Here is a 14481-nt window from a genome sequence, read left to right as displayed (position 1 = left end):
TCATGGTTTCTATGACTTTAATTTTAATGGATGGTAAATTATTAAATCCTTATTTACGATGTGTATATCACTGCATTTTTTCCTAAATTTGTTCCTTGTTTTATACACGCTCATACACACACACACACACACACATGTGTGCGACTCTCGATCCTCTATAACTTCTAAAGTATGCGTTGCATGAAAAAATTTTGTATACAAAAATTGCATGGTTTTTACGGGTACCTTACGTAATGTATTTAGTTATTTTCTGGGAGCATTTCGGAGATTTGAAGATCAACTTTGTTTTCTTAAATAAAATACTCTATTCTTTGATCACCATTAGTTCGAAAGGTAATAATTAACGAAAAATTTCACTTTATTTGACGTAAATATCTCACTGTCTTGCAAAAATCTATGACAAGGCTAAATCTCTAACTTCATATTACACGAAAAAAATCGATGAAGATGACTTTTATTTTGCATAAGGATCCGCAGTTTAACAATGGGTATTGCCGAAAATCCATATACTTTAGGAAAGGTTTTACCAAAATCAGTGAAACAACAACTCATTTTAAGTTTGTAAATTCAATGGAAACTCTGTGCAATAATTCATAGACTTTGTCAATTTCAATTGTTTTGTATTTCTTAATGTTGTAAAGTTTGAGATTAAAAAGGATCTCATAAAATATGAGCACACATTACGAAATGTTTGTGAAATTCTCATCGTAAGCCAAATCCTTGGTGTTTGTAAATAATTGTGAAATTGAATGAGAATGCAGAATCTGTAACAGATCAAAGCCAACATCCATGCAGAATCGGCTGCTGTTTCATCAGCATCGACAATTATTGCGACGATCGTACCCTGTCCAAATTCCATCATTCTGTGATGGCAATGTCGCGTCGATTCGAGTCATTTTTTTATCAAGCGTCATTTCTCCATACAACTGATAACAAGATTCATATGAACTTGCACAATGATAAACCCGAAACATCACTACTTAGCGGCGACCCTGAGGATCGTTGCCTGGACGAGGTGACATATTACTAATACCGAATGGATAGTTTAATTAGTTAATGTTTTTTTTGTACAGACTACGCGTTCAAGTGATCTGTGTTTACTTAATTCGAATATTCATTCCAATAATCAGAAAATTATGAATATTCTATTCGTAAAGCAAAACCAAATGCAAACTTCCTTGTCTTCTTAGTAGAATGAGTACGACGAGGAGGAAATGTTACGACAGAAGCTATAAATATTCCTCAAAATCGGTGGTACAAGTGAAAACTTTCCCGCAAGCCTGGTACCTATGTATCTCATACTCGAAAATAAATAAATAATGTTGGAAAGTATCTCGGAAAGATAAGAGTCAGATGTGAAAGTACTCAAGATTTTTCAGAGTTCAAACATTTTTTCTCCAGCGTATAGAATTTTGTTAACCACTTATTTACAAAAAGTTTTTAATTTTTAAGGCATCAACTTGTTACACATCGATCTATCATGGCGGAGCTGTTTAAACTTTTGTACACATCGATTGCAAATGCAGTAACTGCGGAAACATTTATTACTGTTTCGATTAATTTTAATGGGTTATAAGTAATATTATCAAATTGTTAAATTCTTCTAATAGTGTCTTGTGCGACATCGATTCACGTTTGTCTAGTCTTCAAAGGAAATATCCGTAACAACTATTTCTAGATTCACCGACCAATATAATTATTAGAGTAACAAGCATTGTTGTTAACAATGCTATTGTACAATAGAGATTTCTTTGTTTACAGCTGAAGGCTGCTTACAGAGCCCTCGACGCGTTCTGCGAAATACCAGAGGAGACGCGTGCCAAATACGAACGAAACTCGCCCTGCAATCACGGTTACATCAAACCTGGACCATCCACGTAATTTTAATCATCGTATAATTCACTGATTGCTACCGATTTTATATAATTTCCTTTGAAAGTCGTTGATGGAATAATAGTCATCAAATATATCTTATTGTTTAGTTATTATTTAGAAACGTTGATTAGAATGATGCAGGGTTTCTTAATTTTATGTGTTCGAGTAAATTTCAAACGAAATTGTTTTAGAGGGTTTTAGAGGGGTTATATCATCAACTTGAGATGGATGAGAACCAAACACTATGCATTAAAACCAATGATTATTCGCGATTAAATCCCTTAGTATCTTTATGGAGAGAATGAATAAAAAAAATTCAGTTGACCTTCGTATATCCTCGATGCATCATCTAGAAAAATCTGATTAATTCCAAGTTGTTTCGAAGATGTTTGACCAAGTCGCTTCACCGTGTAAAGATACATTGATAAATGAAAATGTTCAATTCGATGAGCTCTTGAAATATGATCCATATTAACGATTATTTAATTGTTTTCAGATACACTGACGAGAAAGAAGCCCGACATGCTTTCAACGTTACCGGAAGTGGAGGACCTTTACCCGATGCAGAAGTGCCCAGCTTCAAACTAGCCGTCGACGATCTCACACGAGATTTCAAACAACTTTCCGCCATGCTCTTGACTGTAATAACTTTGACTTTTAATAATTATTCGTATGGCGGGAAATCGATCATTCGCCGAATACCTTATAACGCTTGAAAGAAAGATACAATCGAGAGTTGACAGTAAACTTACAGTTTATTATTCTTCTGTCTTTTGAACTGCCTCGTCCTGCATAAATATTTTAATTAATTAATCAAATAATTTTGTGTCGAGCTATTGGATCCCTTCGATCAAAAAGAGTTCAGAAACCAGTTTCAATCAATGTCTCGAATGTACGAAATTTATTAGATGCATACAGCTGCTACTGAAAATACGAGATCGTGTAGATTGGATGATTTTTATACGGTACCTTGACTCTCTACGCTTCAACACCCGAGTTGGCGGCGGACCTTTCTCACAAAAATATTACTGTGTTTGTGATATTACGTTTACGATATTATCTATGAATCTTCTCGTTAGTTATTGTACAGACCTAAATTAATTATCAGAATCTAGATAGTCGAACATCATGATAAACTCTGTAATTACACTTTACTGTAATGTAACCACAGTAAAATTCTTGAGAGGAATGAGTTCAGCGACTCGATCGTATTTGGCAATAAGTTTCTATCAGTTTATAAGGTGCGCAAGCCTCGTTTTAATAGTTCAAGGCACTATTTAAGTGTAACAATTTTTACAACTGCACTCCTCTTCCTCAAAACTTTAGAAGCATTGTTTTAATCAGGCAGGCCACCCTAACTGTAAGTAACCCTGTAAACCAATCTGTCTGGCAAATGAACTAACGCGATTGGTTTCTTCGGTTACTTTACAGCCGCCATTAGGTACTATAAAGTAAAAATAAGGGCCAATGTATGTGATGTATGCCTTTGTAGGCTCTGGCCGTGGGCCTAGAGCAATCACCTGACTTCCTGCTCTCGAAGCATTCGCGAATGCTGGAATCTGGCAACGAATCCATGCTTCGTCTACTTTACTACCCACCCCTTGGTGCACCGGCGCCAGGACTGGCTCGTTGCGGCGCCCATTGCGACTATGGAACTCTCACCCTAATAGCTCAGGTACCAACATATTTTCAAACTTCATGTAAACCTAGTTTCCCTGCATGTATCTTATTCTATATGTAGACACAATAACTAGAAATATTGAATTTGTTATATCTCGAAACAAATTAAGGTATATAGATAATTTTTTTAAATAATTTAATTATGTATCCTTATCGAGTCATCGGATCATTATTATTTGGTGTCCAACAAATATTTAAAATAACAATCAAATTAATCACAAGTTGTTGAAAATATCGTAAAATGTGTTATCAACTTAAACATTTAAAAGATCAGATGTATTCAAATATACTTAAAAATTCAATTTAATTTTACATGATATGTTCTCAATGTGAACCAACAGAATATCTACTAATATTTTGAAATTATTTACAGGACTGCGAGGGAGGTTTGGAAATACAAACACCACACGGGGAACGTTGGGCACGCGTTGGACATCTTCCAGGCGCCATTTTAGTCAATACCGGTGACATACTGGCAAACTGGACCAACAATCAACTTCCAGCATTGAGACATCGCGTCGTTGTGCCAGAACACTGTGGACGCGGTCGTCATTCCATTGCCTTCTTTGTGCATCCGGATGACAATACACTCGTCGAACCTTTGGATACCAAAATCGCGATACCTAATCAAGAAACAGCGCCATGTCGTTTGCAAAAAAAAAAACGCGGAGTAATGACAGCATATCATCATCTGCAACGTAGACTTCGAGAAACTTATGCCTCTTAACGATACTGATGAATACATGCAATGACACACCCTCCGAGCATAAATAATTTTAATAACATTATCGTTGACCATTGAGAATCATTAAAAACGATGCGACAGGGTAGACTTATTCGATTTAAAAATATCCGCCTCACAGCTAAATCGAAGACAGACAGAGAAAGTTATTATTGGCTTATTTAATCGAAAAACGACAAGCCACTCCGTTTCAAACGTGTGTCAGAATTCCGTTGGTAACTTGTAAGAAACTACGACATGTTGCATCACATGGCAATAATAAAGAAATTTGTACTTACAGTTTGTAAAAAAGAGCATTTTATACGAGTAATGATTTAGATTTCCCAAGGATAAAGAAAAGATAGACGTAATTTTTTTTCTATTTTATATTTAACAAATATTGTCTGTATAATCAAATGGGTATAAAACTATCAGCTTAGAAACCGGGATCCCAGCTGAGCGTTTGAGGCATTTTTTGCAGTACGAAACAGACTAGAGTATCCCCAGGTTGGAATATTATAGTTGGATCTTCCAATCTAACACCGCATTCGACGTTACTTTCTATTTTCGACACCTCGTCTTTCAAGTGTCTCATTGACACCATTTTTCCTGCGAGAAAAGTATTCACATATTTGATCCTTGACTGATACGCATACACTATACAAGTATTATTTTAATGTTCATTGAGTAATCAAGAGGAGAGGAAAATAAAGTTGAAACAACAAAAGAGACTGTCTTATTTAAAATAAAATAACAAAAACAAGAATTTCAGCATAAATTCCCTAACTGAATTAGTAGTACACTATTTGGATATTAACCCTTTGCGGACGACGACATTATCGGCTGGGCGAAGTAGCTTGGCGAGGCGATTTTTGCAGATGTATCGTGTGTCTTATATGCAAATTATCTTAATTTGTATATAATACAAATATCATTTATATAGAAATTATCTTACCATAAACACCGACTGTCGCCACACGTCCTTTCGCGCGAAACGTCGTGGCGACCGAGAATCGTCTCTCGTCCGCAAACGGTCAATTTTAATTAATTTGTATTCCGTATTCCTGCAAACTTAGGTATAAGTCCAAAATTAAGAAATCTTTGTATTTTACATTTTGTATTTTAAGTTATTTATATGCGAGTTGTTCATATAGAAAAATTCAAACTGAATTTTAAAAAATCATGTTAAAAATTGAATCTTAGATCTTCAGTTTCAGTTTGATTGCATCAAAATTCATAGTTAAATAACTGGAATGTTACTATAATTTACTTACCTGTATAAATAATTTCATCATTCCTAATTACATGGAACATTGCAGATTTTTCGAGAACGCCTTTTGTACAACGACAGCCAGCAACATTTACTTTTTTCCTTTTATCATTAATTTGGAATTGTTGCAGTACATTTGCTTCACCTGTTGTATTCAGTAAAAGAAAAATTAGAAATAATATTTTGCAAAGAGATAATATTTAATTATTTTGTCTACAGAGATGCACTATCGATACCTAATTTTTTTTCAACGTCGATTGCAGGTAATTTATTATTAATTTCTTCTTTCACATTATCCACAAGCTTATATATCACATTATAGTTTCGAATTTGTATACCCATTTTTCCTGCTTGCTCTTCAATTGTACGAGATACACCCACATTGAAACGATAAATAATTGCTGAAAATATACAAATTGTATAAAACAACTTATTGCATTGTACGATATAAGAATATTTCAGATTAAGTAGTACATTCAAAAAAAGAAATTAACTTCTTAATTATCGATCTTGTATTAATTTATACGAATACAAAATATTACTTTACTGCTAGTATTTATAAAAATTAACGTAAATAGAAATAAATAATAATAACCAGAAATATAATACAAATAACATAAAAAAAAATAACCAGAAATTTTCATGTTTATGTTAATTTCTATACTATATCTGTATTCGCACGTGAAACCTATTTGATTGTACTAACATCGGAAATAATCTATATTTTTGTAAAATAGTATTTTACCATTGAAAGTTTCTGCAAATTCTATATCGGACTCGGTAACAGACCCCACGCCATAATGAACAATATTTAATTTACACAAATTATCTTCTGCGTAGGTATCAAAAATATTTAAAATTGCTTCAACACTGCCAGCCACGTCACCTTTTATGATGAAATTAAATTCTAACTGTTCCGTCTCCTTGCTTACCAAAGGTTTACACGTCCTCATTGTTCTATATTTAGGACGTAACTTTGCAAGCTCCAACTTTTCATGCAATAGACGTTTATATTCCTGTTATCGTGAATTAAGTATAAGTAATCTTTAAAAACAATGCATCTCGAAAAGTTTTGTTAGTTTTCAAAAGTATTGTTTATCTACTTATGTATTTCTTAATTAAGCAGCTTGAGCTACCATAGTTTCTAACGGGAAACCCTGAAGCATCCAATATTATGTGAATTTTCAAAAATTTGTTGTTGTATATGAAGGTATTGCAGTTATAAAAAAAGAATAGTCCACTACACTATTTGTTTTCAAGAGAACAGGGAAATATGACTGATCTAATAATTAAATAGACGCATAGACCCGTAAAATATATTGTATACTTTGATTATATTACCAAGAGATGTTCTTCGTATTTTTTGTTAGCAGCTTCCTGATGCTGCATTGCAACAGTTTTGTTGTATACAGATTCTCTATATCTTAAAGCGGAATTTAACAATTTTTCATCTCTCGCTTCTAATATTTCAGCTCCAACTGGAGGTAATTCTCTCCAACCAATAATTTGTACCGCTTCCGAAAGTTTGGCTTCTACAACTGGACGACCAAGTTCATTAAACATGCCTCTTACCTTAGCCCACGCTAATCCTGATACTGTTAAAGCAAATAAAATCAATTAAAATTTAGATGACAAATCACAAAAATAAATCTTATATAAGATAATACAATTGTTTTCACCTAACAAAGAACCCTTCTTTAAAGTTCCGCGTGTAATTAATGCTGTTACTAATTTTCCACGACCTGCGTGATTAGTACACTCAATAGTAATGCCCTCTACTAACCCAGCAGGGTCTCCCTTTAAATCCATTAATTCAGCTTGTAAAACTATAGCTTCTGCCAAAAGATGTAAATTAATGCGCTTTAGAGCCGATATATTAATACATTGCACGTCTCCACCAAGATCTTCTACTACAATGTCATGCTCTTGGAGCATCTGTTGCGTTCGTTTCTGAAACGAGAATGGCTAATATAATATTTATGAATCTTATTTCTTATCTTTAATATACATATCAAATGCAATTACAATGTCAGCGTTAGGCTTATCAATTTTGTTGATAGCTACAATAATTGGAACGTTAGCTTCTTTTGCCATTTCTATACTTTGCAATGTTTGTTCCTTCACTCCATCATCAGCTGCTACTACTAATACAACAATATCTGTTGCATGAGCACCTCTGTATCTCATAGCAGTAAAAGCGGCATGACCAGGAGTATCTAAAAATGTTACTCGTTCTCCAGATTTCAGTGTTACTAGAATATGTAATATTTAATTTTTAATACCCATATCTTTAATTTCACAATTATATTACACTTACCATCAAAAGCACCTATATGTTGTGTAATTCCACCAAATTCTCTATCTACAACTGATGTATTACGCAAAGAATCTAATAAAGTAGTTTTACCATGGTCAACATGTCCCATGATTGTTACGACAGGATGTCGTTTTACCAATACAGATTCATCAGCTGGAGGACTATGCAAAATTTAGTAATGTGATAAAGAAATAATTTTAATAACATGAAAGTGTTAATATTACATTACCTTTTAACAATGTCCTTATATTTTATTTCTTCTACAACTTGTATGTTTGGTGGTGGAACATTTTTAGTTTTACAACCAATCTTCTTTACAACGTCACATATTAAACTAAAGTTTACTAAAACACTATCAGGATTATTGTACGTCCCAACATTCATCATATTAAGAACATTCATTATCTGTTCAATGTCACGTTTGGAAGAATTTGCCAGTTCTCTTACTGTCATATTTTTCCATACTTCTACTATAGGAACAGTTTTCTTTAACAAAGGTTGATGTACATTTTCATCCACAGTTCCATCTTTATACGTTTGTATCAATTTCTAAAAATTCGATATATTGAATTCATTATTATACGGGCAAATAAATAATAAGCATACAAATGTATTAAAATTATACCATCTGTTCCTTAGTCCGCCTTTGTTTATAATAGTTTGGTGTACTATGATAACATTTGTGTGCAACATACGATTCCTGCCATAACTTTATCAACTGTCTCACTGAGCTACAAAAAGATTACATAAAAGTTAAAATCAATTATGATGACTACGTCATCTGTAAATTATTTCGAAAAACTACTTGTTCAGGGAAAACATGATTCGGTCATGTTTATTGGACTTGTAAGTTAATTTTTGAAACGAGAACTTGGAATGAATTGAATTCATTTACACATCTAGGTTACGTTTATGCAAGGATACAATTATTAAAGTCCAATCAATGTACACAGAAACATAGTTTGCTATTCGTAACTAAACTTACATAAATCGAGAATACGATCGTGTCATAGAAACTGGCATGTTTGCTCCATTTGTGCGTTTCTACAAGCACACTAAAGCTACTGTGTTCTGTACTCTAGTTTAGTCCAGTGTAGCCAAGTCTAGCCACACGTGCATGACCGTACACGGTGCGCTTTTTCATCCCCACGTCCACACAATACCACCGCGCATCCAATAAATCCAACTTTACGTAAACTATCCGAAAAGAGAAAAAGAAGCGGACAGTACAGACTTTATTAGGACCAGGACTCTATACAACACATGCATACAGTTTATATAAATCATCCATTTGTAAGTAACAATTTTTTTAAAAATTGTTGCTATCGTAACATTATTAAAAAGTAACATGTATCCATTTTTCTTTAAACTATATTGTGGAAGATTTGAATACAAAATAAATAATTGAAATTCAATATTAATTTCCAACAATTTCTGGAATTGTTAACTCAAAGTTTTGAAAAATCGTATTATCATTGGTTATTTCTGTGAGTAAATGATTTCCTTCAAACGTTAATTCCACTAAATTTTCCAATAAGAATAAATGTTCCAATTCATCACCATCCTATAACGAAAAATTAGTTCAATAGAAATATTACAATACGTTTATATATACATACATATATATATAATATATATTTTATTATTAATATACATATGTATATTTAATTAATATACATATGTATATTTAATTAATATACATATGTATATTTAATTAATATACATATATATATAATATATTTTTTTTTCTTTTCAAACAGAAGCTTACCATCAAAGAGTTATTTGCAGCATAAAATTTTTCCAAATTTTGTAATCGTTTTATAAATTTCAATGATTTAATTTTATTGTTCTCAAATGATAGAAATTTTAGATTATTGTTTTCAGTAAAATCTTCTAAGGTGAATGTTACAATTTCATTATGATCCAAAATTAAAGACTCTAAACTTGAACAATGACATATATCTGTAAAATTTATAATAAAAATGAGTAATAAATTGTAAAAATTTCAATATTCATTCGTAAATAAAATATTACCATTAATACTTTGTAGATAATTGTTATTTAAAAATAAATGTTTAATTACTGGTAATTGTTGGCTTATGTTCATTATTGATTTAATAGAATTATGATCTAACAATAGTGTGCACAATTTTGGATATATGCATTGATTTTTTCCGTGATCGTTACTATCGAATGTTTCAAGACAATTATAACTTAAGCATAATGTATGTAAATATTGAAACGAATGAAGACCCCAGAAAAATGTTATCTGATTTTTACTTAAGTCCAAACTTTCTAATTGTGGTAACAAGTCAGCAGAGAGATCAACCTAGAATTATTCAAGATTTAGTAAAAAAGAACACTCAATTTTGTGATATAGCAAACTACATACCTTTGACAAAGCACAATTTGTTATACTTAGTTGTGTAATAGTTGCCAATTGATCTATTTTATATATTGTATGCAAGACATAGTTGTCTAATTTACTTTCAAAAATGTATCTCGCTTCGGTTATGTCAGAATGTTTGATACATTCTCCAGATATATACTACCGACAAAATCATGTCTTTTAAAAAACATTTGAAAATTGTAATTTAAAGAACATTTAATGATTTTTACCTACTTTGATATTATTTAAATGGCATATAATGAATTTTTTATACAATGCTTCTTTATGTATTGGATTATTGGAAAGATCTATAACACGCAGCATATGCCAAGTTTTAACATTATCTATTTGTAGTAGGTTTCTTATTTTATTATTGCTGCAATAAAATTCCTGTAGAGTAAAGAATGAACCCATTGGTTCCAAGCTTGTTATTAAATTATTTGTCAAATCAAGATATTTTAACGATGGAAAATTTTCTTGAGAAAATTCATTCATAATTGAAATGAAATTACTTCCAAGATTTAATTTAGTCAAATGTTTTAAAGGCATTTTAGTATAAAACATAGTTAACGAACAATGCATGGCACACAATTCTTGAATTTTGATAGCCTTTTCCAAAATATTTAACACCTTAAACGAATTTTGTGTTATATGGATAGACTTTGCAGATGTCACATATTTTTTTGTTAGCAATGAATCATTACTTCCTTCACTCTCCTTTATATTATCCTCAAAATAAATTAATTTATCGCGTTGTCTCACTCTGCACATATTAATTGCACACGGATAATAATTTTGAGGTGAGTGAATATCAGTACGTGTACTATTATTAACAAAGCGTAGGTTTGGTACATATGTGTACAGAACATACTCCACAAGTTCTGGATCAACATCTTCGAAAGGATTGTTACATATGATTAATTTAAGCATGTTGGGTGTATAAATTGTAAAAGTTTCAATATTTGCAAGGCACTGTGATACACAGTTCCAAGATACATTCAGTTCTTCCAGTTCGTGTAAAACTTGTTTGATACGTATAGATTGTATATTATTAAAACTAATATTCAATATTTTCAGATTTTTCATGAAGTTTGCATTAGGAAATTCTTGAAGACAATTGAAAGAAATGTCACATATTCTTATGTTGGGCATATCCAAATCTTCACTTATGGAATTTATACATTGTCCTGAAAGGCATATTTCTACAAGATTGTATGCTTTCAAAGTTGCATCAGAGTTAATACATTTTATAATATTGGAGTTGGATAAACAAATACACACAGTGTTGTCCAGTGTACATGGAGTAACACACTTTTTATATTTCTTTTCCTAGAAATTTGAAAAACTTTTATTATAAATAATATTATTAGTAAAATAAAAAAATGTTATTCTTAAAGAGCTGATTACATTTGTTAATTCGTGTAATATATATTCATACTCTACTACAAATATGGGATTCTTAACATTTGCATTTGTCAAAGTAAATTTTTGGCACGTTTCGTTTGCATTGTTCCAATAATTTCCGTGTTTTATGTGTAGGCAATCGTTAGCATCATATGTTCTGTACAAAGACGTGTCATGTAAAATTATAAGTAATACAATAAAGATTTGTATTATTACTTTTCACAATAGTTTAAATTAGGTGTTTGTATAACTACACAAACACGTCGTCTTTCAATATTATTATGTATATTCAGTTTATCACCATGTTCTCTTGATATTGATATTTTACTTAACCATTCGGAATCGGCTACTGCCAAACAATTTGTCACTGTTAATTCTTCCTATAAATTGGGAAGGTCCATAAATAAATGTTGGAGTTACTATTATGTGTATTTCTCAAACATGCACATATTATATGTATGTAGTACACTGTTAAGTAAACCAATTTTGAAGAAGTTGAAAGGCCATGTTTGAATATCTGTTACCCCAGGAGTAGTTAAAATTTTCAAGACCGGGTTACACTCGTTTGATTGCGCATTATTAATCAATAGATCAATTCTTTTGTTATTTACTTCAGTAACTTTGTATAATATCAGACCAGTGATACCTACGTCGCTGCAATTAAAATGAATTATGTAATTTCTATTTTTATATACATGAGCAAAATTGAGGGTCACAAAGTTTCGATCGGTAAATTGCCAATATTTGTGAAATGAAAATGTGAAGTATGAAAATAATAATAACAATAATAATAATAATAATAATAAGGATAGAAAGATTTTAGTTCGAAATGTTTTTATACATGGTTTAACCGTCGGTACTACAAGGATAAAATGAACGAAGATTTATCCTTCTTCGATTTCTTTAACAAAGATACAGCAGTCGAAACATTGACAATTTTTTGATTAAAATGTTATGATCTCTTAATTTTGTTCATAAGTATATTTCATAATTTTTTCTTAACATATTTACATACTTTTTTATGACTGTACATAGCGATTCCTCTAAAAATTGTTTACATAATTGAGTAACTGTATTTTTAGAAGTTGGACGATGTTCAATAAAATTTATATTTCCACAGTAGTTTATATTATATACTAATTGTTGCTGTAAAATCTGACAAGTAAGCAATAATTATTATAAATATGAAATATTTTACAGAAATATTATGATAACTTGCTTTGTACGTATAAATTAAAAAGCAGTTATTTTACTTTAGACTGTATTATCGTTATGTTTTTCTTTCCTATAAATCTTTGTTTACTTAATTCCATTTGTAATGTTAAATTCAGTGATTCATCGTGCGTTTTCCCGTTTAAGCAATATTGTTCATGCTATGTGAAAGATGTATCATAATCAACGAAAATACCGCTAATTGTGGACCGCAAAATTGTCGAATATACTGTTGATACTTGTAACTTGATGGCATACCTCTATTACTTTAATTGCATACAATCGATTCTTAAAATAAAGCATTGCTTTCTTATACTCTTTATAATAATCTTTAAGTGATTTCAAGTATTCGCTTAATTGTTTATGAAACAACACATTATGGTATGTAATTTGTTTTCTAAAAGTAAAAACTATTATTTTGGTAAAGAATAAATATTATTGTAAACATGTAGCAATAATAATGAATTAAAGACTTGAAAAATTGAACGTTCCACTGTCTTTCTTTTTCATGTATAGTATAGTAGTCTAATTTCTTAACATTGGGAAGGTAATTTATAACATATGCTCGATAATTGCAAAGAGCTACTATGGGACACTCTCCGTATAATGGATCAGCAAATATTAAGGATTTTAATTTTTGTAGGTGGGACAAATTCCTTATATCCTTGGTAATTAAAAAAAGAAACGTTATTTCATAATTGGTATGTAAATGCAATTTAATTACTACTGTATACCTTTATAACACACAATGGATTTCCTGCGAAATTCAAGTAATGTAGCTGTGACCTGTTTAAAAAGCATTTACCAATCCTTTTTAATTTATTGTTAGCTACGTGCAGATCTTCCAATCTAGACAAGTTAACTAAAGCCTTAAATAAATAAAAGGTAACAGTATGACGGAAATGTATATTACGATTTTCTTTTTTAAATTAAATTAATAAAAACATATATATATATATATTTATATACCTGAAGATTGTCTATATTGTTCCCTGACAAGTATAAAGTTGTCAAATATGTACAAGCATCTAGACTTGATATACAAGATATTTCGTTGGAATACAAATACAGCTTCTTTAATGGGCAATTTCTTTTGAAAGGCGGTACATCCTAAATCGAATGTAATGTTATATTACGAGAAGTGATAGATTGCAATAAAATTTAGATAATACTTTGACTCCACAGTCGACAATCCATAATTCTTGTATGTGAGCCAATTCTGAAATGGCAGAGAACGATCCAATATCGCGTTGACAAATTATAACTAACGTACGAACATTTCGTCTTGAAAATATTACATTTTCAAGAGAAGTAATTGAAGAATTGAACAAGTACAATTCACGTTTACTGTTACTTTTTGTCCCTGTAAAGAAAATTATTTAATGAAAATAATATATATTTGTGTAGAATTTGATATACCACATTACCTCTGTTATCTAAAGGATTATCCATTGTCAGATTTGCGGTTAGCTTGCTTAGCGGCAATTGTTTCAAGTTTTATTTTCTACAGTTTTCTGATAATTTCGATATTTTTCCGAATAAAACATCGAACATTGCGTACATGAAATTCTAAAGGAAGAAATATAGAAATTTATGATCCGGTAACCCGAAAT

The 14481-nt window shown here is 31.0% G+C and overlaps 5 protein-coding genes across 7 annotated transcripts in view; 1 reads left to right on the top strand and 4 right to left on the bottom strand.

Moving 5' to 3' along the window:
- Window positions 1-4654, top strand: part of LOC144472158 (uncharacterized) — a 29563-nt gene extending 24909 nt beyond the window's left edge. For both annotated transcript variants that reach the window (XM_078184945.1, XM_078184944.1), the window contains 4 exons: window positions 1762-1877; window positions 2372-2516; window positions 3368-3550; window positions 3929-4654. In XM_078184945.1, the coding sequence (XP_078041071.1) occupies window positions 1762-1877; window positions 2372-2516; window positions 3368-3550; window positions 3929-4282 (798 nt within the window). In that variant the 3' untranslated portion in view covers window positions 4283-4654. The remainder of the gene's footprint in view (window positions 1-1761; window positions 1878-2371; window positions 2517-3367; window positions 3551-3928) is intronic.
- A 58-nt stretch (window positions 4655-4712) lies between these two features.
- Mif2 (mitochondrial translation initiation factor 2) lies at window positions 4713-9007 on the bottom strand. 2 transcript variants are annotated; one of them, XR_013494394.1, is made up of 12 exons: window positions 8849-9007; window positions 8489-8594; window positions 8093-8412; window positions 7864-8024; window positions 7572-7798; window positions 7226-7496; window positions 6888-7141; window positions 6292-6562; window positions 5783-5947; window positions 5551-5691; window positions 5232-5340; window positions 4765-4885 (listed from the first exon to the last, which is right to left on the bottom strand). XR_013494394.1 is itself a non-coding variant. In XM_078184941.1 (11 exons), exons 1-11 carry the CDS (start codon window positions 8884-8886, stop codon window positions 4713-4715), a joined length of 2127 nt encoding a protein of 708 aa, XP_078041067.1. In that variant the 5' UTR covers window positions 8887-9007. The 2 variants fall into 2 exon arrangements, 1 of the variants encoding a protein (XP_078041067.1); XM_078184941.1 differs by lacking the exon at window positions 5232-5340 and having other exon boundaries at window positions 4713-4885.
- Window positions 9008-9169: 162 nt separating this feature from the next.
- LOC144472156 (leucine-rich repeat-containing protein 9-like) lies at window positions 9170-11493 on the bottom strand. Its single transcript, XM_078184942.1, has 5 exons — window positions 10487-11493; window positions 10256-10411; window positions 9898-10192; window positions 9632-9825; window positions 9170-9427 (listed from the first exon to the last, which is right to left on the bottom strand). The coding sequence occupies exons 1-5, from the start codon at window positions 11402-11404 to the stop codon at window positions 9281-9283; spliced, it is 1710 nt and encodes a 569-aa protein (XP_078041068.1). The 5' UTR covers window positions 11405-11493; the 3' UTR covers window positions 9170-9280.
- Window positions 11494-11749: 256 nt separating this feature from the next.
- On the bottom strand, window positions 11750-12969 carry LOC144472160 (uncharacterized). Its single transcript, XM_078184946.1, has 4 exons — window positions 12910-12969; window positions 12672-12811; window positions 12124-12310; window positions 11750-12036 (listed from the first exon to the last, which is right to left on the bottom strand). Exons 1-4 carry the CDS (start codon window positions 12967-12969, stop codon window positions 11869-11871), a joined length of 555 nt encoding a protein of 184 aa, XP_078041072.1. The 3' UTR covers window positions 11750-11868.
- Window positions 12970-13576: 607 nt separating this feature from the next.
- LOC144473259 (uncharacterized) lies at window positions 13577-14320 on the bottom strand. The gene is made up of 4 exons (XM_078186972.1): window positions 14296-14320; window positions 14041-14231; window positions 13838-13978; window positions 13577-13737 (listed from the first exon to the last, which is right to left on the bottom strand). Exons 1-4 carry the CDS (start codon window positions 14318-14320, stop codon window positions 13585-13587), a joined length of 510 nt encoding a protein of 169 aa, XP_078043098.1. The 3' UTR covers window positions 13577-13584.
- Between the last annotated feature and the right edge of the window lie 161 nt (window positions 14321-14481).

The sequence above is a fragment of the Augochlora pura genome, chromosome 7, assembly GCF_028453695.1.
Source record: "Augochlora pura isolate Apur16 chromosome 7, APUR_v2.2.1, whole genome shotgun sequence".
NCBI lineage: Eukaryota > Metazoa > Arthropoda > Insecta > Hymenoptera > Halictidae > Augochlora > Augochlora pura.
Note: the sequence above shows the minus strand (reverse complement) of the source record. Positions and strands in the feature narration are given on the sequence as shown.

Coding starts and splice junctions, on each gene's coding strand:
- LOC144473259 (XM_078186972.1), bottom strand. CDS start 14,320: ATGGATAATCCTTTAGATAACAGAG. Junction 13,979..14,040: donor TTGTCGACTGTGGAGTCAAA/GTATTATCTAAA, acceptor CATTCGATTTAG/GATGTACCGCCTTTCAAAAG. Junction 13,738..13,837: donor ACAATATAGACAATCTTCAG/GTATATAAATAT, acceptor TATTTATTTAAG/GCTTTAGTTAACTTGTCTAG.
- Mif2 (XM_078184941.1), bottom strand. CDS start 8,886: ATGCCAGTTTCTATGACACGATCGTATTCTCGATTTAT. Junction 7,497..7,571: donor ATAAGCCTAACGCTGACATT/GTAATTGCATTT, acceptor TTCTCGTTTCAG/AAACGAACGCAACAGATGCT. Junction 4,886..5,550: donor TGATGAAATTATTTATACAG/GTAAGTAAATTA, acceptor CTTTTCTCGCAG/GAAAAATGGTGTCAATGAGA.
- LOC144472160 (XM_078184946.1), bottom strand. CDS start 12,969: ATGGAATTAAGTAAACAAAGATTTATAGGAAAGAAAAACATAACGATA. Junction 12,311..12,671: donor CTATGTACAGTCATAAAAAA/GTATGTAAATAT, acceptor TTTTAATTGCAG/CGACGTAGGTATCACTGGTC. Junction 12,037..12,123: donor AAATTGGTTTACTTAACAGT/GTACTACATACA, acceptor CCCAATTTATAG/GAAGAATTAACAGTGACAAA.
- LOC144472156 (XM_078184942.1), bottom strand. CDS start 11,404: ATGCCCAACATAAGAATATGTGACATTTCTTTCAATTGTCTTCAAGAA. Junction 10,193..10,255: donor CAAATTGTGCTTTGTCAAAG/GTATGTAGTTTG, acceptor GAATAATTCTAG/GTTGATCTCTCTGCTGACTT. Junction 9,428..9,631: donor CTGCAAATAACTCTTTGATG/GTAAGCTTCTGT, acceptor TTTTCGTTATAG/GATGGTGATGAATTGGAACA.